At 35.6% G+C, this 26,142-nt stretch overlaps 1 protein-coding gene across 1 annotated transcript in view; it reads left to right on the top strand.

The window, feature by feature from the left end:
* The first annotated feature begins 8,669 nt into the window (after positions 1-8,669).
* Positions 8,670-26,142, top strand: part of dhx34 (DEAH (Asp-Glu-Ala-His) box polypeptide 34) — a 40,932-nt gene continuing 23,459 nt past the window's right edge. The window contains exon 1 of the mRNA XM_058387212.1: positions 8,670-10,191. Coding sequence (XP_058243195.1) covers positions 9,496-10,191 — 696 coding nt within the window. The 5' untranslated portion in view covers positions 8,670-9,495. The remainder of the gene's footprint in view (positions 10,192-26,142) is intronic.

Consider the following 26,142-nt stretch of genomic DNA (forward strand, 5'->3'; position numbering starts at 1 on the left):
GTACAATAATTGTTTGGTTATTTTTATTTATTTATTAATTTATTTATTTATTTATTTATTTATTTAGATATTTTTAGTTTAAAATAGATTTCTTTTATTTTTAAATACATTTTTCACAACATTTGGAAAGCGGTACAATTTCTGTTATCAGGCATAGTAACATATGTCAATGTCAATTTGACCCCAGGAAAAACAAACACAATTTCAAACATCTAGAAAGATCCTGTTTGTAACAGAACTTCATCATCATCATCGTTAGAACATAAGTAAAGAACACATAACAGTTTTTTAGTTACCAAAACACACCTATGAAAATAAATAAGCAATGTGTCAGGGATTGTTCTATGCTAATGTGAATGTATGTGAATATGTATTTGAGAAATAAATGATCTAGTCACTAAAATGAGTTTGACAGAAAATGAACAACAAAAAATAATGTTTATTTTTCCTACAGCCCACCAGAAAGTAAGGTCCAGCATTTTGGCTGCACTACTGTAGCAACGCTGCTGTGTTTTCTGTCTTCTCTGAAACTGGCTGTTCACTAATATGTGTGAGCAAATTAGGACATAACATTTATATAAGCAAAAAATTATTTATTCCAGTTAGAGCTGTTAGCATAGCTGGGTAGAGTAGCCCAAAGTTCTACTCAAATACAAGAAAAAAGCTATTTATAAAAATATTTAAATAATAATGTTCAATGTTACTTGAGTATGAGTAATAAAGTATCCAATGAAACGACTAGTCAAGTACTGAGTTACTAGTTACTTTGTCTCTAATTCAAATGAAGGTAAAAATTCTGAATCTCTATCTCTTCTCAAAAGTCTGTTCTATTTATATGATATAAAACTATATAAACATACAATCATGTTTCATCTTTGTAGGATTCTCCTTTTGACACAAATGCTGCTCAGTTTGCATAATTTAGTGGAAAATGAACATAAAATGTGCAGACATTTGGAATAAACCTTTCATTTGATGCTAGGTTTGACATAGTACAGTAATCCCCTATTTATTGCAGGGGTTACGTTCCAAAACCACCCGCGATAAACAAAAATCTGCGATACACGGACGCCACCCCCCAATGCTTTTTTTTATTGTTTAAACCATAAATTACCCTCCCACACTCTTTAAACACACACAGAAAACATTTGCAAGCATATAGCGAGATGAATTGTGGGTAAATTCATAGAAATCACATTTATAGTGAGTACTGTATGTATGTATGTTTCTTGCCAGAAGCCTTAGAAGGTGCAGAGCGTTTGGGCGACATAATAGGGCTTGTAGAAAACCATAAAAATACAGCATATACAGAACAAATGAAACACTCAGGACAGTGACATGTGAAGAACTGGGAACTGGAAAGAATTCTGCTTCCCTTTCCCCAACTACAAGCATAGCCAGCAGCCAATCACAACCGTGATTAAATGAATGGGGCATTCCGATTGGCCAAACTCGTTCCTCCAGCCGTACTGTATTTTGATTTTCAGCTTCACCGCACCGCGCTTTCCTAAACAACGCTACGCTGTGTAGTATTTGATATAATATCAACATTTTACTTTATTTTAATTAATGTTTATATTTTGTAATTAATAATTATATTTTTTATTAATAAATTAACTTATTTCAACATAAAAACAATTCACTATAAGGTTTGCGGATACCACGATATACCGGGAAAAAATTTGTTATGTTTCAAATAAAAATCTCTGATATACCAGGACCACGATATATGAACTGCGATATAGCAGGGAATTAGTGTATTTGTCATAAATTTGGTACAGGAGCATACACCTGAAAAATATTTAAATGACCAATTACATAGAAATACATTTAAAAAGAAGAAAAGGTGTCGATGTGTGAGATTTTTATATTACAGTAAAGTTTAAGGGCCCCTAGTGGCAAAAATACCCCAGAATAGAAATTAGCATGACACTTGCAACATGCTTTCATAAGTTGGAGCTAGATTTCCTGTACACTGAGATGTCAACTTGTTCTTGGTGCACATAGCAGGAATCACTTTATGTAACTGTTCTTTTTCTCTATTTGGAGTAATAAAATAAATTGAATATGAGGTCATGGGTGCCTTGAGGCATACTCATTTCTTGCTTTTCTTTGGCCATTATTTGGCCATGGTTCATCTCATCTCATCGAACTGAGCGCACTAAAAAGTGAACCTATATATTATTAATTTCTATTAAACAGTAACAGATGAACAAAGTATATTTTTTATTACTGTTAACTTGAGTAAGATTATAAGTAAGTACTACTAAGTACTAATAAAACTACTCTTAAAAGTACTTTTTTTCTTTCAAAAACTTACTCAAGTAAATGGAACAAAGCAAATGTAGCACCTAACTACCCACCTCTGGTGCATGTTGTGTCTCACTTTTTGCACCCCTAGAATGTTACCACTTATTTAACTTATTTAACACTTGACCTGAATGTATTTAGGAGTTCTTAAGCAGTCACCCACTTCCTGGTTCACTGGGATATAGATATGTGTTGAGACTGAAGCTGAATATATGTACAAATGAAAATAAGACAGATTATGTCATGAATACCTCACCATCTTACAAATATTTATGGGTACCTCCATAAATCTTTTTTTTTTCCCATTAAGGCAACAAGTGTAAAAGTGAAAAGGGGTTAGAGAGTTCAAATTACCTTTAAGGAGCACTTTGGAAAATTCTATGCATAATATAAAATTATACATCATCTTCATGCCAATAAACTATTTTGTGATGTATACAAGAAGGCAAAAATAGTCCTGATTTCAAATGTAATATTTAGTAAAATTATATTCAAAGCTTCTTCTAGAAATCAATCTAAAGACAAAAGAATAATAATTAATAAATCCCTTTTTTCTCTCCAGAGAAAATAAAATGAAATACCCAAATACACTTAGTGCAGGAGTTAGTCAGCCATGTATACACTGAAAGTCTATCCAAATTTATTGGTTATAATAGTTCAGCAAGTCTGGCATATTGTGAGTAAATGTCTTGAAAACTTTGTTGTAAATGTGTATTTTTAATGTTTGTCTTGCTGCCAATGCAAGACAATTGTCTGAAATGTAACTTTTTGTAATGTATGAACTGCCTATTCTGTCACCTTTATTTACACAATGCAAGTGCACTTTAATTATTTATATTAAAAAACCAAACCCCTGAAAATACCAAATTGCTGCTATAAGCACAAAACATAAATATAAATTCAAATTCAAATTCAAAGTAATCCTAAGTAAGTATTGTGTTCTTACTCAACACATTACAGCATCAGCTGAACTACCTCTTGTTTTATTGAAGGTATTACGGTACATTCAGGTGTGATGTCATTACATTGTACAATGCACTCTGTTTACAGAACAGTACAGAGTGTCTACATAATGACTTTTATATATTGTTATTTTTTGTTTTTATTATGCTTTATCCAGATGATTGTCACAGATCACTGTTTTGAATTATTTTTCAAAGCACAGGTTAAGGGTCACAATAAACACCCCACCTGTTCAATCAGGTTTCATTTGTGTAGAATTTTAGAAAAGTTCAGTGATGTTTCACATACGATCATAAAAAGCATACAAGCATCCTGGGAAGAGCCAGGCACAAAAAGAGGTAAAAAGCTTTAGGGTATAAGACACAAACCTGCCACCATGTGGTAGTTACACTGAATTATGCACAATGAACATCATCCAGCTATTCAAATGCTAAAAAAAATGAATAGGTACAGTAATATTTTTGCTATGTATTGTAGTTTTTATTTCTACTCAGAGACTTTATTCCTATTCAACTATTTAATTCACTTAAACTTTTATTTATATAGCACTTTTAACAATGGACAGTGTCACAAAGGAGCTATATAGAAATATGGATATAAAAATTTGAGTTTATCACTAAATAACAAGCCATCAGCAACACTGGCAAGGAAAAAAATCCCTGAGACAGGCAGAGGAATAACTATTGAGTGGAGCCAGACTCGAAGGGGATCCCATCATCTATAATTGCATAAGTAGACCAGGGGTGTCAAACCGGATCCATAAAGGGCTGTGTGGGTGCAGGTTTTCATTCCAACCGAGCAGAAGCCACACCTGATTCCACCGGTTTAATCTGAAAACCTGCACCCACACGACCCTTTGTGGATCCGGTTTGACACGTATGATATAGACAAATAGTGCTAACTGTAATTTGAGTATGAGGATCATTTAAGGTTATCATATAAAAGTGAAGTAAATGTTCAGCGCTGAAGACTTAAGTTTAAGTCTAAAAGTCTTAAGTTTAAAATGTTCTTAGCAATTGCAGCTGTGGAAGAAATTTTAATAGTATATAACTATCTATGAATATTGTTGTTGTAGTTGTTTCTGTTGTGACCTCAGTTTGATTGAATATTCTGTCTGTTTTTGTAAGTTCGTCTCTTACTCTCTTTCTTGAGATGACCCTAAGGTAGAGCTGCAACCTAATATTTCCTCACAGACTAGTTTCACTTCAGCAACATATTGTCTAGAAACCACTAGAGTGTCTCTGTAGCACCTATGCAAACATCGGATTAATAGGCATATCCACAGTAGGTGACTGCTCGCATAAACACATAACATGAAGCGATAAGAACCAGTCCAGTGCACTTGCTAGATAAGCATATTGACCAATGAGATAAGAAATGTAACATTTTGATACAGAACCTGCAACCCACCCTTGGGTCATGCATGCTTGAGGAGAGTGGGTATATAACCAGCAAGAAGTCTAAGTCTTAGAGTTGAGATTTATTTGAGTTGCCACAACAAAGCCAGGGTATTTCATTCTTAACCACAAAGGGCTAGTGTGACTACATGCTTTTATTATCAGCCAAACTGGGGGAACAATTGGCAGTGGCTATAGTGTGAATCCTATTTGGTTGCAATGAAATCCTGCAGTCATAGCCGCCATTTGTGAATAAGACTGAAGACCCCTGTTTAGGCTATTCAAGGAAGAAAATCCAGAGCCATCTTTAGAGTGCCTCTGTAGTACCATCCATAGTAAACTCCTGGTGATTTTTAAGCTATCCTTGTGGGGCCATCCTCCAAGTGGGGAGGAGAAAGAGGAACAGGACACAAATTATTCTGTGTGCTACTGAGGTTTAAGATGATGTATATTGTGTACAGAGTGCAAGCAGGGATTCTGGCAAACGTAGCTAAGACAGCATAACCAAAAAGGAGACGCAGAAGGTAGCACAGACATCAGAGAGCCATGGGACATAAGACAATAAACAAATAACCACACTAATTTCAACTGAGTAATGCATGAGCACAGAGCAACAACATCCAGATATACCAGTCTACCAAAACATTTTAGGCATTTGGCAGATGACCTAATCTAGAGTAAATTAAATTTATCTTGTTTACACAACAGAGCAGTTAGGGGTTAAGAACAAGTCAAGGTTGAAAACATATTTATATAGTCAAGCCTTTTATGAATGTTTTTTTTCCTAAGGTAAAGGAGCAGATCTGGAGGGTTCACAGGCATTGAGTGTGTTTGTGAATGTTATGACCCAGTCTAGGTCTGAAAAAGGTGCCAAGAGTAGCAGTAGCACTTACTTTGTTTATTCTTTATGTCTTTCCTTTTTGTGCTGAAAATGTCATAAGCCAGCCAGGCTTAAATAATAAAAAATGATTTGATCACAGGTGGCCAAAAACCTTTTTAGCTGGGCTGAATCCAAGCGACTCTTGTACTATATCATGAATAGCAAATAATAGCAAGGGCATCCCTTCATCTCACTCTTTTCCCTGACTTAAACAATAGGTCTGAAGCATATACTTCAACGTCTTATAGATCCTTTCTAATGCTCTTTTCTAATGGTAGTACACACTAGATACTTCATGGCGAAGATTCAGACATAACCTTTTGGAACAGTGCAGATGTAAAATTTAAACCTTGGTCTGACTGGATGTATTTTGGCAAACCAAATATGGTACAAAACTTAACAAGTACTCTGATGTTTCACTTCACTGTGTACTGCATCAGCTATATATGGTTGAAGTGACAATAAAGCTTCTTTGACTGACTTTCAGTTAGACTAATGCTGGTCCAGCTCTGCATATTCCCCTGCTTGTCCAAGGCTAAGTTTTTTTTCTTTCAAATACTTAAAATGACATTTTTAATTCTTCTAACAGATATTATGTGTGTAAACATAAAAAACGTTCTGAGAGGAAAAAATGTTTGTAACAAGAAACTTAAACATAGAGTAATATTTTATTGTATTTTTTTAATTTATTTTTTTCCACAGTTTTTTGACATTGATTGATAGTGGATGCAGATGCAAGTGCAGATTGGTGTTTATTTGAGTGAAACACGAAAACAAATACTATGAACATGAAATGAAACTAGATACGCATGGCAAGATCATGAACTCAATTTTGGTTGTGACATACAACATGAATACAAAAGACAACAGCTAGACAATGAGACACATGGAAACCAGATCTTAAATAGTGGCACTTATTAATGATGTCGATGGAACAGGGAGACAGAATAATGCCTATGAGGTTCAGATTTAGATATAGATTGGTTCTAGCCTATGTAGGCATATAACATGCATCTTAAGTCCTTCCAATCAAACCTCTCTTCTACTGCATTTCTATATACAGCCCCATAGTGTACAACACTACACTACACAGTTTTATGATTTCCTACTCCCCAACCTTTTCTAGTGTTTTGCTGCTTAAACTTTCTCTATTTATCTATTTCTCTAACTCCTTACCATTAGCGATTAGGGTACACGTACCTATTAATCTCACCAAATCTACATTAAGACATTTTCAGAGCACAAAACATTAATTTCAGAATTGAATGTTATGTTAAAATTAAATATTAATTTCTAATACAATAATATGTAACTTTATTTCAAATGAATAAAGTATTTATATTACGATATTATTCATTAAATACAAAAAGTCTGGCTGTGCTTAATGGGTACATCTTTTTCTTAAAGTTAGTAAACTATCTCTGTTCTGTAGCACCTGAGCTAAGTCTCTAAAACAGTCTTTTGATTTAACTGTAACTATTTTCCACGTCTAAGTTCCAAGTTATACTATGCAAAATTTTAAACATTAACAACAGCTTTCTAAAATGCTGTTTATGACTTGACAGCTTTCTAAATGGCTTCCAAAGACTGAGAACTACATTCTTAATCTGCTTTATTGCTTCTGCATGTCAACCTTTCTGAAATCTTGATGTTTTTAATTTTCATTCCTTTTTTCATATGGCACCCATCATAGCCAGCACTTTGTACCCCTCCGCAGTTACAACATTTGTGTTTTACACCTTGTTCACACATCCCATATTCATGATCTCCACCCCACCTTGCATATCACTGCTTCCCCTTACAAACACTTAGCAAAACCTTACTTTTGACATTTATAACACCTATGCAGAGGAGGAAAATGTGGCCGAACAACATAAATATTAAAGAATAAATAATACTCTCTCTGGTTGCATTTCTTCACAAAAAATGCTCCCTTACAGAGAGGCTATCCATTTATTTATTTATAACATGTTTCAAATGCTACTAGCTACCAGCCACGCTTTGTGAAAGCACGGTTAAAGTATTCAACATTTCACAGTATTTATGAGAATAAAGGCTTAACATTTTAGTAATCCTTTACATTTTAAACATGGAGTACATAAGGTTAAAAGAGACCCTAAAACTTACTAAGCCAAATTCGTTTTAGGTAATATTTTCAAATCCATTATAAAACAGACAATTCCAATTGTTATTTAATTAAACCAACTGAAATCACTTCATAATGACCTACTCTATGGTCCCAGTGAAGATCAACCCCTTTTACTGAAGAATGTTTTTAAGAATTCCTTTTCAAAGTCACTATATCTGTCAATATAATTGTGCCAGGAGGCTCTTTTTAATCCATTATAAAATGGACATTTCAAAATGTTACTTGATAAAACTGACCCTGTTCTCAGAAGAAAGATCAAGTAATTTTCTTGAGGAATTTTTAAGTAATTCTCCTTCAGATCCATTATATATGTCAATATAATTCTGCCAGTTGGCAAGATTTAATCCATTATAAAATGGAAAATTTTAATTGTTAGTTGATCAAACCATCTCACATCACTTCAGAATAACCTACTCTATGATCATAATAAAGATTAATTAATTTTACTGTGAATTAAAAATTTTTTTTAATAATGCACCATATCTGAATATAATTTATCTAGGAGCTGCAACTCAGGTCATTTGAGAATGACCTACTCTGTTCTCAGAAGACAGATCAAGCAACTCTTCTGACACTATAATTGTGCCAGGAGGCACTTTTTAATCAATTATAAAGTGAACATTTCAAAATGTTATAAGATCAAACCAACTGAGATCAAAAGAATGACCTACTATGTTCTCAAATAAAGACCAAGCAATTTTATTGTGGAATAATGTGGAATCCTCAGTCATATTATCTGACCTTACTTTTACAATCATCTTATATGCTTCCTTTTTCCTTTTGTTCTGGAGTTTCTCCATTCTACTATCCAGAAGGCTGACTCTACAATACCTTTTCACTCCCCCCCAAACATTATTTCTATGAACCCCCCGCCCTTTACTCCTACGTCACCTCCCTCCATCGCATCCAGTCACAACTCAATGTTGCTAACCACCCTGCCTTCCCCTGCTGTTTTAAAACAGACAAAAAAAAATAGTAGTAGCTAGGTTAACGTTTAGTTGCGTTTAGCTTCATCTCCCTCTCACAACCCGACCGACGTTTCCCCCTACATCATTTCTCCGTTACATAAATGACGATTGTTTTGTTTTAAGCAAATAATCAGCACGACGTCGGTCATCTTATTTAGCGTAGCTCTCAGGGTTGTTTCCTGTATTGGAGACTTTTATTTTGACATAGGTTAAAAACGGTTGTTTGAATGTTTTTGTTAGAACACGAGACGTTTTTAATTTTTTTTTATATTTATATTTATTTTACAGTGCAGCAAAAGTCGAAACAAAACCTGCTGTGCGCTGATTCCACTGTGTAGTTTTATCTTGTATGTTTATACGTGCTTGTCTTAGCTCACTTCACTGCAACTCGTCAAGCACTCGTGGCTCTGCTGCTTCTTTTATAGCTGAAGAGGTGCTCCACATGCAGATTTTAGAGCTTGTTAGCCTTGAATCGACAACCGAAATGTACACTATAGTGTACGTTCCTATGTAAATTCTAATGCGATTGGCTGTGCGCGGAAACGAAGCATCACACATCGTTTGTAACGTGTTGGAGGCAGTAAGAAACACACACAAAGTAGTAATTAGCAGTCAAGTGCTTGTTCTATAGTCATATGAAATTTGTTAAGTGATTGAGATGTTTGTCTAGATACAACCTAATTTACAACTTGTAACATCGACGTAAATATATGAATATATCGTAGTTATATTATATGTTCGTATCGTTATTACAGAAATATACCGGCTTGACAGTTCTTCATTGTTAACGCTGCTGTAAATTTTACGTTAGCATTCTAGCAGATAGAGATGTCTGAATGTGGAAGTAGCATCAGGGTCTGGGACTGGAGTAGTCCAGAGTGTCGTGCCCGGATGGATGAGATCTTTTTTCGCCAGCACGACTACATTCATGCAGAAAGTATTGAACATAAAGAGTTCTGGGCTTTCTTTGAGCGCTTTCAACGGTTTAAAGCCAAAAGTGAGATGGTGGGCTCAAAATCTAGCAAAAGTGTGGCAGAGTTACGAATGAATCGTGCAAGTGGCACATTGGATCTTGGGCTCCCAAATGAATACGATGCCCGATACAGGATCAACATATTTGTAAACACCAAAGACGTGGACAATCGTTTCGGAGGCTTGCATGGCAAGCGACACAGGGACTATCCAACCGACCCACCCAGACAGAAGGTCAGAGACTGCCGCATTGGCCTCCTTCATTTTCTAGATTTCACCCAGAAGCAGGGCTTCTGTAAGCTCGTCAAGCTGCAGCGTGAGCAGAAGAGCCTGCCCATCTTCCATTACCGTGACCGGATTGTGGAGCTGGTCCAAGCCCACCCGGTGGTGGTGGTAGCTGGAGACACCGGCTGTGGGAAATCAACACAGGTGCCCCAATACCTGCTGGGATCAGGTTTTAAACATATAGCCTGTACTCAGCCTCGCCGCATTGCGTGCATTTCCCTTGCTAAGAGAGTGAGCTTTGAAAGTCTCAACCAGTATGGTTCCAAGGTGAGAACGAGCTTTTCATATGATTATATTTTAGCAGAACACGATAGTAACATTTTAGCAACTAACCTGACTCATATGGCTATAGAATGTTAAGCGTAACAGGTGCATTAAAATTTGTCACAATTGGAAAATATAATAAAACAATCATCACTAAGTATACTGATACGTTGGGGAAAAAGAGGTTTCAAAATTCGCCAGTACTGCAAAGTTTGCAATCTTATAGTAGTGTTTGGATATAGAATAGTTAGAGTATAGTGCTGGAGTGTTGGTCTAATGTTAGTGTTCGTTATTTTGAATATGTATGTTCTATCCTTTGTATGCCATATTCAGATTGGATGGGGCACTGGTAATCTCCTGTTTGCTAGAAATCTTGCATTCAGACAGCAATAAAATTACTGAAGGTAATTGTCTAGGTGATTGCTCTGTGGATCTATATGGGTGATTCTCACGAAACCACTGAAACACCACGGCACTAATGATTTTAAATAAAAAAAAAGTGTAATTTAGTAATATAAAAAAAGCATCAGAATAAAGACAATACTGTTCTCTACCTTGCACAATGTGTAATTTCAACATGAGAATGAATTATTTTTCTATTTTACTGCATTTTCTGCTGAAATTCTTATTACCGCAACGCGTCCGGCTGTGTCTGAATGTGTGTTATTATTTAATTTAAACAAATTAACATAAAAAATTTTAGAAGAAAAATAAATGGATGTTCTACTAGATTATTCTAGATGACATAAATTTTTTTTACTGAATATTCATGTATAATAATAATGAAAAAAAGGAGGAAAATGATGTGTCCATGCCTGATGTTCTCATCCTCCGCAACACTTTTTGAGGACTGTTTAAACACACATACAGAATGCAAATAAAGTTTGATTATGAGTGATGGAGCACATGGGACAGTTACTTCAAGATGGTGACCAGGTAAGATCATCTTTTTATATCTTTCCAGTTAAATGTTAAATATTCTATTGTCAGAATGTTAACACGACTTTTTGATTATCATTACCAAAACAGGAAGTTTTCTACATTTCGAATATTTTTAGATTTACAATTTTTTTTTATGAAAATGTACTTTATTGAGGTCTTATTATATGCATTGAGAAAAAATTAGTAAAGCCATCATGGCTTCTCTATGGTTAGCAAAACATCCTGAGGCACCTCATCCTCTGCAACACCATTCTCATACACCGCAACCATTTAAGGCCAGTTGTGGTAAAGAGAACTTTAAATATCTCTTATGAATTTAATATTAATTTCAAATTTCCTAAATCTTGATATTTTGCTTTATGATTTGTTTCATTGTAGACAATCAGCAGGTCTGAAAAAAAATCTTTAGCAAAGGTCAGGGTGACAAAGTTCAGGGAAAAATTATACAGAAACCCAGAACTGCTGGAGGAGTACAGAAGAGGGAGGTTAGGAGAGAGAGAGAGGTTAGGTTTGGAGATGTTACAGCAGGTGTAATTAGCAATAAACACCCTACAGTGTTAGGAAATGTACATGAGAGTATACACACACACACACACACACACACTTTAGCCACCACTATAACAGGACTTTGGTGCTGGACTGAGTGTACTGTTCATACTGTGGGAAATTCCCGCCACACTAAGGCATGTAGGTCGTGTGATTCTTAATGTGACAGCAGCCTAATTTGCTGCACAATTTTGTTATAATTTAGTAATTTAATTACATAATAAATAAACAGTTATTTGTTCTTCTGTTAGTAATTTGTTTCTTATTTACTTTACTTTTCACTTCATTTCAAAGACTAAAATTAAGCTCTACCCCACCCCACAACTTCAGGCCCAGTATAGAACACACACACACAGAGTAAGCATCAATTCTATACTATATGATGAAGTATACATAAAATGTTTTCCCCCATGTTATGAGACTAATTTAATGTAATGCTTTCTTTCCGCTTCCAGGAATCAAAAACGAAAACAAACTGGCAAAATAAAGAAAACTGAAGAGCTGACTAAGAAGCAACATGAAAAGAAAAAAAGACAGTGGTCTGTTATTTTTTAGTGCTAAGGTAAAATGGTTCATGTTTTTTAGGTAAACGTTGAAAAGTTGTCCTGTTTATTCCTGTTTTAATGTTTTTCTTAATTTTTTTTTATTTTTGGCTTTTGTATTTTTGAAGCATTACACAATAAAACTGTTTTGAACTTGAATGCATGATTGTGCAAATATTATCTGTTTCTTTCTGCATTATCTCAGACTAGTATAGTTATCATTACCGAAATAATTAACCTCATTACTGAAACCTATATATCATTACCGAAACTCATGTTTATTAGATGTTAATTTAATTAATAGAAATATAGTACTTTGATTTTAAATGCATGTGCAGAATCTTAAAAGTATGTTCTCTCAGGTTTGTCACGTCATTTTGAAAAAATGTCAGGTTTCTTCAAAATATAAAAAAAAAGGTCGTAAATTGTGGACGGTGTTGCGGTAATGAGAGAAATCAGTAGAAATTTTTAAAAACTGTTAAATTAAAAATAAATATTTCAGAACTTGAAGTAACTGTGCATGACTATTAATAATCCATTTTTGAAAATGTATTTGCTTTTCTATCAGTGTTAATGTTTTCACAGTGTTGCGGTAATGAGATTTTTTAGGACTTATTTTTAAATTAATGTTCACAAATACTCCAGACTTTGTTGCTAATGTCTAAAAAAAAAAAAAAAAGTTAATTTAAGCATTTTTAAAATTTTCATGTTTTCATTTTTAAAACCAAGATTTGGTGAGAATCACCCATATGCTTGTACCCAGGGGTCTTTCTAGGATTTGAAAACATCAGGGGCTAATTAGGGAGAGGGGTAAGCAAGAATAACACATTTCACAAGAGCATTTTTATGTAATATTGTTTAATAATAAACACAAATTAACACAAATAGCATGCAACTTCAGAAAATTTCATTCAATCTTTTTTCGGACGACTCCCATCATTTCAGGGTCTTGCTACTAAAAAGGAGTTCATTAAATTCATTACATTTTCTCTCTCACACAGGTATGCCATGCAATATTATCTCTTTTACAGCTTGTGTGTGAAGCAGTGCCACGTAGACCTTTTTTTATTATTATTATTTTACAGTAATCTATAGTATACTTGCACCTCTTATTTCATTCCTCATTTATGCTGGCATTACTGAATGTATTATTCTTTCTTTTTTGCAGCCTCTCTTCTCTTCTTTTATTGTTCTCTCATCTCTCATTCTCTCATCTGTCTTGCTGCTTGTATCTTGTCTACTTCATGCTCTTGGTGACTTTTCTATCCAATTTCTTTGAGGGTGGAATAATCAGAGAGTATCTCCGAGACTTGACTTGAGCAAAATGGTCAATTACCATACTAATATTTATAGTGCTGATAATTCTTTTTTCAACTGACAGAACAGCCAAATTATTGAGTCTGTTCTGGCCCATTATTCACCTAAGCAATGTATGTATTTTCACTTAAATACTGCATTTGTTGTATAATAGAAAGTCATGATGTTCAGACTGTTATGTCTTAGCGCCTTAACAGTTTATATTTTATTTAGATCTATCTTTAGGCTTATTTAATTTAAGGCTTTTGTATGTCTTGGGTCCTATATGTCAGGGGTTTTCAGAATCAAAGACAGTGGGCCTCCTTTTTGACACAACATACATTTGTTAACCTACATTTATCAACTGTATTAACATGAAAAATTAAAAGTTAGGATATTATCTAAATAATAAGATTTGTGTTTTCAGACCATTTTTTTTTATTGCTGTCGCGCTCAAGGGCTGTATGGTGTTTTAGTCACATGGTGTGAAAGCGGCGCTGCACAGACCAATAGGTGTATGACATTAAAGTTTTGCTAGTACGGTTCTAGAGCATATTCAAGCGCACACTCTCGCAGTATTTTGGCGCGCGTGTGTGGAGAGATGTCAGTCAAAATTGCGTACAGTAAACGGCAACAGTGCTCAACTATTATTCTATAACTTGCAAAATCATGGCGAGACAAAGAACACTATTGAGGCTTTGAAAGCACACTTCATCCCTCGACATAACATTTATGCTGAATTCCATGCTTTTAGGAAACTAATTCAAGCACCCAGGGAAAAATGCTGCAATATTTAGCAGCCACATGAGTTTTCATCCAGTCATGATGAAATGTTGCGTGACTAATTAATGGAAAATAAACACTGCTTTTATTACTACTGCAACTGCTTTTGTACCAGTAGAGTTAACTGTGGTTTCTGGATTATCTGCTTCCATCTTACTAAAATATGTGTAGGATACACTCTTAAAAAAAAAACCCTTTTCCACCCTGTTTTTTGTTAAACTGGATACATATTCTTGTCACCCAAAACAAGTTCTTGGCTGCTTACCAGATGCTGTCACTAAGGATGATGTTAACTGCAACACTCCTATCTTTATAAATAAATTCATCACTGCTCTTCTTAAAATAGAATTGAGGGTTGCATCTATGCTTTGAATGCTCTTCTATTCTACTAGTATATGCTCAGTTATTGGTTCATGTAATGCACATTTCTTTGTTCTATGTCTCTTGCTAAGATGGTATGTACAAATGGCATTTTCAAAGGTAAAATATTTCTTCAAATGTTACACCGCTACTCCAGAAATTCAAATGCTTACTTCTGTCCGTTGTAAACACTGTCAGTGAGTAACTTCATCACCTTCTTGAATTAGGCATTATTGAGAGGGTGGATGCATCTTGCTGCTGTATGTGAGTAGACCTGAAAGAGTCAAATGAAGCTGTTATTATGGACAGTTATCCCCTGGTTGCACACTCATGAATTATCATCTATGCAGAGCAACTGTGTTCTACAATTGATTTAGAGAGTGCCTGTTTCGAACTTTTTCCCAATAAAGAAAGGCATAAACCAACTGCATTTATCACCCACAAAAGACAGTTTATGTTCTGTTGTTTAGTCTATGACATAGCTTCAGCAATCTCTGCATTTCAGAAAATGCTAGATACAGTATTACCAAATGTAGCCGGTTCCCTGTGTGATGTGTGATTCTCTGGGCTCACACACTGAGTGAACATAAATTTTATTTAGTGCATCAGTGCATATAGATTTTGTGCTTTGTGGGTCATACAGTGTCTGTGCAAGCCGTTTTTTTTCTAGGCAAGGACTAGCTCAGTGCAATTTTTCATGCTCCAGTTTCTAAAGATGCACAACATTGTTCACTTCTTCAGCTGTTATCATGATGTAACAAATTGATTAAAAATTTTGCCACAGTAGTAGAGTCATTGTATGCTTGCATCAGACAAGGTACTAGGTTAATCTGGGCAGGCTCAGATAAACCTGTTACTGTAACACACTTATTATTCAAAAGTTTTGCCTTGGCTTTATTTGACTCCAGCTTGCCTACCAGTGTTGCTTGTTAAAATCCATGAAGCCAGTAATGAACACATTGTTGCAGTTGCTACAAAGACACCATCAACTGCTGAATGTAAATGTTTAGCAAATGAAAAAGAAGCCTTTGCATTTGTCTGGGCTGCTGGCAAATGGAGAACTTACCTCTAGGATTGTAAATGTCTCCTGCATACTGATCGTTAGTCTTTGATAACATTTCTTTCTTCTAAAGGCACAGACCATGCTTTAATGGGAAAAGCACAAAGGGGTACACGATTACTGTGCTTCAATTATGATGTGACTTACTGCTCTGATTCACAAAGCTATACTGCAGCTTGTCTCTCTTGTTTCTTGTTTGCCAGTTTCTGACAAGGTTCTTTCTGATACTAAACTTGAGTTCATTATATTCTTGTTTTCTCGCTCATATACGTGGTTTTAAAGGGGTGGGTATTTTCCATTCAAAATGTGCATACTGTTAGTGCTGAAACGATTCCTTGAGTAACTTGAGTAATTCGAATACAAAAAAAACAAATTAGTTGCCTCGAAGCTTTGTTTAGTCTATTTACTGTAACTACACACAGAGAAGATTCAGCCCAAAGAAAACGGCAGAAAGTTTTCAAAGTTTGGGATCATTTCAAACTAAAACAGACAGAAAACCATGTACAGTGTGATTACTATAAGACTGAACTGGTGTACCACAACAGTACAAGATCGATACTTCAATATCTCAACCGCGGTGAAGTTAGTTTGATATTCAGACATTAGACAGACATTCATAAGCGGTATTTTAGGGACCATCAACAGATAAAAAAGACATATTTTGGGATAACAAGAGGTGTACCTCGTGGGGCTTTCCACTTAGATTATTTTGGTACTAGCTTTGGGTCACAGGGTCACATGACCTAGAAGGTATTGAAGGAATAGTGATTTTTTTAAATTAAAAAAATTAATAAATAATTACAAATTAATTTACACGATGCATAATTAATACTATCTATTAATTAAATTATTATTAATAAATTAACAAAAGCTGTATGCATTGAACCATGGCATATGTATATTTAAGAAGAAATTAGAATAACTGGGGCACGTAACCGGTTAAGTAACAAGTACCACATTTCAGTCGTACAGAAATTTGTAGACGGTCCCTAAAGTACCGTGTTAATATCTCATTCAAAAACACACAATCCCCGCTTTAAGTCCATGGAGTTGACACAAGCTTCACACTTAGCTTAAAACAATATGAACGTTTGCACTTAGCTTAAATCAATATGATTGCTAGTTGAAATTAAGGCTGGTATAAATATATGTGGATTGTGGCTACATGTAGTGACTATTTATGACTGTAAATCAGTATGGTGGCTAGTTATGATGTCCCTAATTTAGTAAGTTTTGTGAAAGCCTAAGCATCATTCATTTTGATAGCCTCACTCTCTCTCTGTCACTCACACACACACCAGTATGTAGAGAAACATTTAAGAGGGTTTATTCTCCAAATAACTCTAATTTCATTTTACAGAAAAATCTGTTAAGACATTTGATTTGTATGGACTCTTGTTCTTGTTCCAAGTTACCTTCCTGTCCACAAATTTTGCCTCTTACAAAAGCCACAGTCTTCCAGGAAGACAGTAAAGGCTTATGTCATGCTTGAGCTTGTAGTTGGATGAAATGTGAAAGTTAATTTGCACAACATATATGCAATGTTTAGGTGGTATTATTATTATTATTATTATAATAATAATAATAATAATAATAATAATAATAATGTTTTAGGTTGCACTATTTTTACCTTCTTCTGAAGTAATTAAGTTGTTTTTATTTATATATTTGTATTTGCATTTTGAATGTCAACTAAATGCCCTAAATAGGTTTAGATTTTATTTTCATTTTTGTAAATAGGAAACAACTTAGTTGTTCATTTTAAGAGACCTGTCTTATTTTCTCTTGCATATTTAGTATTCCTCTTTAATAAAGAAAAAGTGCTTTTTATCTGATTACTTGATTAATCAATGGAATAATCTGTAGAATACTCAATCAATAGCTGCAGCCCTACATACTGTGTGTTGATTTATGCAAATTTAAATTATTTCGACCAAACAGAAAAAAGAATGAGTTTTCAAATGCTGTTTGCCACTTCTTCATATGCCAAAAAATAAACTTTGGTATAAAGTTGACCTCATATATTTCAAAAACTATTCAGAGTTTAAATAAGTGGCATATATCATTAAAAACGGAAAACTTTCCTTTTTAAAATGTGATTTGATTTGTGCATTTTGATCGAGAAATCTTGATCACATACAAGTTCAACCTTTTCCTCCATGTCAAGCGAGATTGGAGATTCCGCCATGGTTGTTATTCGACGATGATTAGGTCACGTTAAAATTCCCATGATCCAAGTAGAAACCAAGAAATATAAGGTAAATCTTGGTATTGATCCCAAAATAACAACCTTTATTAACATATCTGAATCGCTTATATGGTTAAATGTCTAAAAAATAATGATGTAAAAATTGCTTGCTGTGTACGTGACCCAGTGAACTTCATATTATCATAGTTTTAGAGTCTAAAAGAGTAGTTTAATGTTTATCGTTTATTGTTCTGAAGTTAATATTGTTATTCATACATGTTCAAAGTGTAGTGCATAAAACTGTCATGCCATGTTTTTTTTAAATCTTGAAAATATTCTGTAAAAGTGAAGTGATATTTTAAATGTTAAAAAAATGTATGGAAGTATTATAGTGCTAAAATTCCTGAAAGCAAAATAGAATATTGAGTCACATGAACTGAATAAAAACTTGTCACAAAAAAGAAGAAAAGAATCCTTACAGCATTTACAAAAAAAATACAAACTTCATTATTTTTCAACCTCACAAATTCAGGTTGAAAAAATTCAAGTATTAAAATTCAGATTGAAAAAATTCAGGTATTAAAATTCAGGTATTAATATTCAGGTCAACAAAATGCGAGCCTTCAAATTCAGGTTGAAAAATTCAGGTCTTTACATCCGGGTTATTACAGGAAGAGCAATGGATTGCCGACGTCTCGGGCCTAAAAAGTGCTGCATCCTGCTCCCTGTGCAGTTTACTTCGCGGGGAATGACTTGCCGATTGGAACGCGACTATTGTAATTAACCTGCAGCGTGCGCAAGGCTTGCGGGCTGTGAAGACAGTGGGCCAGGGCGTAGCTAGGGCTAATCATCATCAATAGGGCTCAACCCTGAATGATTTTAATCTAGCCCAGAATGTTTTATCCCAAATTTTGCCACCAGAGTGTAGAGGAATTAAGTAAATGTTGATTGTTTTAGTTGAGCACTGTTGCCGATTACATGATTTTGACTGACCTCTCTCTCTCCCTCACACACACACACACAGGCCAAAATATCGCAAGAGTGTATGTCATACACCTGTCGGTCTGCATAGCGCCACTTTCACACCACGTGACTAAAATACCTTACAACCCTTGAGCGCAACAGCAATAAAAAAACTGTCAGAAAACACAACAATCCTTATTATTCAGATAATAGTCTAACTTTTAATTTTTAATGTTAACACAGTTGATAAAAGTAGGCTAACAAATGTATGTTGTGTTACAAAGGAGGCCCACTGTCTTTGATTCTGAAAACCACTGACATATAGGACCCTTTTTAAAATTATTCCATACCCAAGACGTACAAAAGCCTTAAATTAAATAAGCCTAAAGATAGATCTAAATATAATATAAACTGTTAAAGCACTAAGACATTATTCTAAACATCATGACTTTCAATTATTCAGCTAATGCAGTATTTAAGTTAAAATACATACATGACTTAGGTGAACAATGGGCCAGATGCCATAATTCGGCTGTCCTGTCAATTGAAAAAGAAATTCTCAGCACTATAAATACTAGTATATTAATTGACCATTTTGCTCAAGTCAAGTCTTGGAGATACTCTCTGATGATTCAGCCTTCAACGAAATGGGACAGAAAAGTCACCAAGAGCATACAGTAGACTAGATGCCTGCAGCAAGACAGATGAGAGAATAAGAGAACAAGAAGAGAAGAGAGGCTGTAAAAAAAAAAAGAAACACAGAATAATACATACAGTAGTGGCAGCATAAATGAGGAATGAAATAAGAGGTGCAAGTATAATAAAGATTATTGTAAAATAATAATAATAATAAAGGATCTACACGGCACTGCTTCGCACACAAGCTGTAAAAGAGATAATATTGCATTTGTAAGAGAGAAAATGTCATGAATTTAATGAACTCCTTTTTACTAGCAAGACTTTCAAATGATCGGAGGAGTCAGACAAAAGATTGAATAAAATTTTTATAAAGTTGCATACTATTTGTGTTCATTGGTGTTTATTATTAAACATCCTTATTAAAATCCTAGAAACGCCCCTGCAATGGACCAAGGGGTAAGTTAAATTAGTTTTATTAATTAACAGGGCAGTATGAGTTATTTTACTGTACTGTTAATTTTTTTTTTTTCTTTTTTGTGTCTTCGGCACAATGCTAGTCAATAAGCAAAGTTACGTTCTTTTTTTTTTTAGACTAATATTAGATTAAAATAACTCATACTGCCCTGATAATTAATAAATCTAATGTAACTTACCCCCTGGTCCATTGTCTTGACAGCCCACGATCCCTACGCAATCTCACTCATAGCCATTTCTCCGCTGCAGGTTAATTACAAGAGTCGCGTTCCAATCGGCAAGTGATTCCCTTCTGAGTAAACTGCACAGGGAGCAGGATGCACACTTTAAAGTGCACTGCAACACGGGCCTGAGACATCGGCAATCCATTGCTCTTCTTGTAATAGCCCGGATGTGAAGACCTGAATTTGTCGACCTGAATTTGAAGGCTCGCATTTTCAGGTCGAACTGAATTTGAAGGCTCGACCTGAAAATTAATGCCTGAATTTTTTCAACCTGAATTTTAATACCTGAATTTTTTCAATCTGAATTTTAATACTTAAATTTTTTCAACCTGAATTTGTGAGGTTGAAAAATAATGAAATTTTGTATTTTTTTGTAAATGCTGTAAGGATTTTTTTCATTCAGATGAAATTTCAAAGCAAAAAAATTCAAACTTCGTTTTTTCATGTGATTCAATATGCTATTTTGCTTTCAGGAATTTTGGCACTATTATACTTCCATAAAAATGCAACTTTAATACCTCTTGAAGTGTACATAATTCTTGTTTGTTATTTTATTGCTATGCATATTACAAAAGTATAAAAATGTCATAGAAAAATAAGATAAAAACAAATTGTCTCTGGGTATTTCACTCAGCATTTATTATAAAGGTATACAGTAATCCTCCGCTATATCGCGGTTCATATATATCGTGGTCCCGGTATATAGCAGATTTTTATTTGGAACATAATTAATGTCCCGGTATATAGCGTATTTTCCCGGTACATCGCGGTATCTGCAAACCTTATAGTGAATTGTTTTTATGTTGAAATAATGGAATTTATTAATAAAAATATAATTAATAAATACAAAATATAAACATTAATTGAAAGTGAAGTAAAATGTTAATAAGAACACGTAGCATATCAAAATACAGCACAGCTGGAGGAACGAGTCTGGCCAATCAGAATGCCCCATTTATTTAATTACAGTTGTGATTGGCTGCTGGCTATGCATGCAGTTGGGGAAAGGGAAGAAGAATTCTCCAGCATCCCAATTCTTCGCATGTAACTTTCATTTTGTTCTGTGTACGCTTTTTGTTTTTTTTACGATTTTTCTGCAAGCTTCTGGCAAGAAACATACATACATACAGTACTCACTATAAGTGTAATATTTATACGAATTTACCCCAAATTCATCTTGCTATATGCTTGCAAATGTTTTCTGTGTGTGTTTAAAGATTGTGGGAGGGTAATTTACTGCTTAAACAATAAAAAAAAAGCATTTGGTGGTGGGGTCTGTGTATCGCGGATTTTCGTTCATCTCGGGTGGGTTTGGAACGTAACCCCCGCGATAAATGGGGGATTACTGTATCTTAATTACATGCAGTCATACATTCAAAATAATATCAGAAATGGAAAGAGCAGAAAAAACAAACAAAAAACTGCCAGATTTCATGTTTATATCTCCAAAATAAGAATTTGTAAAAGAAATCGATGAAAATCATTGAAAACAGTTGCTTTTAAGCCTTTTATATCAGAAAATGTTCAGAAATTTCAAATTTCAAAAGATCATATCTCTATGATCTAATCTAGTTATAATAGAGATATTTTCAATGCTTCTGTAAAGCATTTTTCAAGCTCTTTCCGCTTATAATATTATGTTTAATGTGCAAACACTTTTAAAAAATTCGGCCGCAAACAGAACCAGTGAAAGATTTCACTTGCATTTGGTCTTCTTTTCTGTAATGAAAGTCCTGGAAATCAGCAGTTACACAGTTTCTTGAAGCTAACTGTGATACTCTTCATTATGTCATGGAACTGCTAACCTTTGAGTTATTTTAACATTCTCCCTCATCCTGTTAATTGCAAGGATACTTGTGTGCTAAGTCAGAAATTATCACTTTTGAAAAAAGAACGATGAAAACATATACAGACTGTAGACAAGGAGATTGTCCTCCTGACTGCAAATAGGGAGATTGAGTGTGCAAATGCATTCCTTTCTTAAAGCACATTCAAGATTTTCAGGATTTTTTTTCTGCAGGTTAAATGTAAACTTTGCTTATTTACTTACCAGTTGTCAGTCGGAAAAAATGGCATGTTTCTCGCCTTTCACCAACTGTTCTGCCTGTTGTGGATGTTACAAAAACATTTATTTGAACATAGCTTTTCTCATTTAGTTTGTTCTTTTATCTGTTTCTGATTCCTAAAAATTAACCTGTGAATATATCAATTCAGTCTTTTCCTCTGTCTGTTCATGAATTTATTCCATTGTTCTTCAAACTTGAGATAATCTCCATTTCGGTTTGAAAGACTGTTACTTAGTACAAAAGTTATGTGAAAGAACTAATTTGTTATACAACTGAAAGGGAAAATGTATTAGCATTTTTAAAACGTGTATACAGTAATACCTGGCAGATCCGCATCTCAGGATTCGCGGCTTCAATGATCCGCAAACCTGCATTGGAACCTAACTAATTTGCATCCGCAAATTTTTCACAGACCCGCAAAATCCTGCAGAAGTGTTTACGGCTAATTTCATGGCAATTTATACATTTTCATGCTTTTAATGCGAAATTATTAAGAACAATTTAGTTTATTAATTTAGTAATATAAATATAAAAGTAAAATCAATAAAATATCAATATGAATAAAATATAGATGTTATTTTAATGATATCGAATGTCGGCGATATGACGTGCATACAGTACCGCCATTACAACACACTATTGGCTGGAAGGGTTGGAAGTAGCCAATCACAGAGCATTTTACCTAGCTGCTGATTGGCTGGTAGCTACGATGCTTTGTATGTGTGATGTCACGGTTCATCTCCCTGCACCTTGTGCTTGGTTCAGCACACGCATATATTCCCTGAATAAGTGTGATCTCATTGATTTTTTCATTGGTTTTTATATAGACGATACCGTACTCTATTTTCACGTCAAACATTTTTCTTTTTTAAGGGTAATGTATTAAGCTAACTTTTAAATGAAATTAAAGTGTTTTGGGAGCATGATTGTGGTCATATTTAGGGTTTAAACTCTAAAAATAAGCATTTATAGTACAGTATTAGCATTTTAGTGACTGAACATCCGCGAAACCTCATCATTCACCATGGGTCCTGGAATGTAACCTTGTGGATGTGTGAGGTATTACTCTACACGTGGACAAATTTGTTGGTACCCTTTCATTAAATCACACTTCTCTGTCTGGCAATCTGATGTACAAGTCTGGGTTTGGCGGTTGCCGGTTGAACAGTACTTGCCTGACTGCACTCCAAGTGTAAAGTTTGGTGGAGGGGGGATTATGGTGTGGGGTTGTTTTTCAGGCAAGCCAACTCCATATTAAACCCTAAGGATGAAGAATGGGATTTCATTACATTTCATGTGCATGTTAAAGTAGACATCCCAAAACTTTTGGCAATATAGTGTATGTACAGTATCTCACAAAAGTGAGTACACCCTTCACATTTTTGTAAATATTTTATTATATCTTTTCATGTCACAACACTGAAGAAATGACACTCTGCTACAATGTAAAGTAGTGAGTGTACAGCCTGTATAACAGTGTAAATTTGCTGTCCCCTCAAAATAACTCAACACACAGCCATTAATGTCTAAAACGTTGGCAACAAAAGTGAGTACACCCCTAAGTGGAAATGTCCAAATTGGGCCCAATTAGCCATTTACCCTCCCCAGTGTCATGTGACTCATTAGTGTTACAAGGGGAGCAGGTGTGTTAAATTTGGTGTTATCGCTCTCACACCCTCTCATACTGGTCACTGGAAGTTCAAAATGGCACCTCTGACGATCTGAAAAAAAGAATTGTTGCTCTACATAAAGATGGCCTAGGCTATAAGAAGATTGCCAAGACCCTGAAACTGAGCTGCAGCACGGTGGGCAAGACCATACAGCAGTTTTACAGAACAGGTTCCACTCAGAACAGGCCTCGCCATGGTTGACCAAAGAAGTTGAGTGCACATGCTCAGCGTCATATCCGGAGGTTGTCTTTGGGAAATAGACGTATGAGTGCTGCCAGCATTGCTGCAGAGGTTGAAGGGGTGGGGGGTCAGCCTGTCAGTGCTCAGACCATACGCCGCACACTGCATCAAATTGGTCTGCATGGCTGTTGTCCCAGAAGGAAGCCTCTACCAAAGATGATGCACAAGAAAGCCCGCATACAGTTTGCTGAAGACAAGCAGACTAAGGACATGGATTACTGGAACCATGTCCTGTGGTCCGATGAGACCAAGATAAACTTATTTTGTTCAGATGGTGTCAAGCGTGTGTGGTGGCAACCAGGTGAGGAGTACAAAGACAAGTGTGCCTTGCCTACAGTCAAGCATGGTGGTGGGAGTGTCATGGTCTGGGCCTGCATGAGTGCTGCAGGCACTGGGGAGCTACAGTTCATTGAAGGAACCATGAATGCCAACATATACTGTGACATACTGAAGCAGAGCATGATCCCCGCCCTTCGGAGACTGGGCCGCAGGGCAGTATTTCAACATGATAACGACCCCAAATACACCTCCAAGACGACCACTGCCTTGGTGATGGACTGACCAAGCATGTCTCTAGACCTAAACCGTATTGAGCATCTGTGGGGCATCCTCAGACGGAAGGTGGGGGAGCGCAAGATCTCTAACATCTACCAGCTCTGTGATGTCATCATGGAGGAGTGGAAGAGGACTCCAGTGGCAACCTGTGAAGCTCTGGTGAACTCCATGCCCAAGAGGGTTAAGGCAGTGCTGGAAAATAATGGTGGCCACACAAAATATTGACACTTTGGGCCCAATTTGGACAATTCCACTTAGGGGTGTACTCACTTTTGTTGCCAACGGTTTAGACATTAATGGCTGTGTGTTGAGTTATTTTGAGGGGACAGCAAATGTACACTGTTATACAGGCTGTACACTCACTACTTTACATTGTAGCAGAATGTCATTTCTTCAGTCTTGTCACATGAAGAGATAAAATATTTACAAAAATGTGAGGGGTGTACTCACTTTTGTGAGATACTGTATGTATGCATGTATGTACACAATATTGCCAAAAGTATTTGCTCACCTGCCTTGACTCGCATATGAACTTAAGTGACATCCCATTCCTAATCCATAGGGTTCAATATGATGTCGGTCCACCCTTTGCAGCTATAACAGCTTCAACTCTTCTGGGAAGGCTGTCCACAAGGTTTAGGAGTGTGTTTATGGGAATTTTTGACCATTCTTCCAGAAGCGCATTCGTGAGGTCACACACTGATGTTGGCCTGGCTCTCAGTCTCCGCTCTAATTCATCCCAAAGGTGTTCTATCGGGTTGAGGTCAGGACTCTGTGCAGGCCAGTCAAGTTCATCCACACCAGACTCTGTCATCCATGTCTTTATGGACCTTGCTTTGTGCACTGGTGCACAGTCATGTTGGAAGAGGAAGAGGCCAGCTCCAAACTGTTCCCACAAAGCTGGGAGCATGGAATTGTCCAAAATGTCTTGGTATGCTGAAGCATTCAAAGTTCCTTTCACTAGATCAGCCAAGCTGTCATCTGTCCTCATCCTGCTCGACCTTTCTGCAGCACAGTTGGTTAACAAGACTCTCTTGTCCACCCTCAGGTATCTTGGAATTTGTGGAACAGCATGGGAATGGTTTGCTTCCTACCTGTATGGCCGCTCATATCAGGTAACATGGAAGGGATTGACATCTGCACTACGCAGACTCTCTACTGGTGTCCCACAAGGCTCAGTACTTGGTCCTGTTCTTTTCTCCCTCTACACCCACTCTCTTGGCAAAGTTATATCCTCATATGGCTTTTCATACCACTGCTATGCTGATGACACCCAACTTATCTTCTCCTTCCCTCCCTCAGATACTATGGCTTCTGCTCGGATCTCAACATGTCTGGAGGACATTTAATCTTGGATGACAGCCCATTAGCTGAAACTTAATCCCAGCAAAACTGAACTGCTGGTC

This window comes from Hemibagrus wyckioides, linkage group LG04 (genome assembly GCF_019097595.1).
Source record: "Hemibagrus wyckioides isolate EC202008001 linkage group LG04, SWU_Hwy_1.0, whole genome shotgun sequence".
NCBI lineage: Eukaryota > Metazoa > Chordata > Actinopteri > Siluriformes > Bagridae > Hemibagrus > Hemibagrus wyckioides.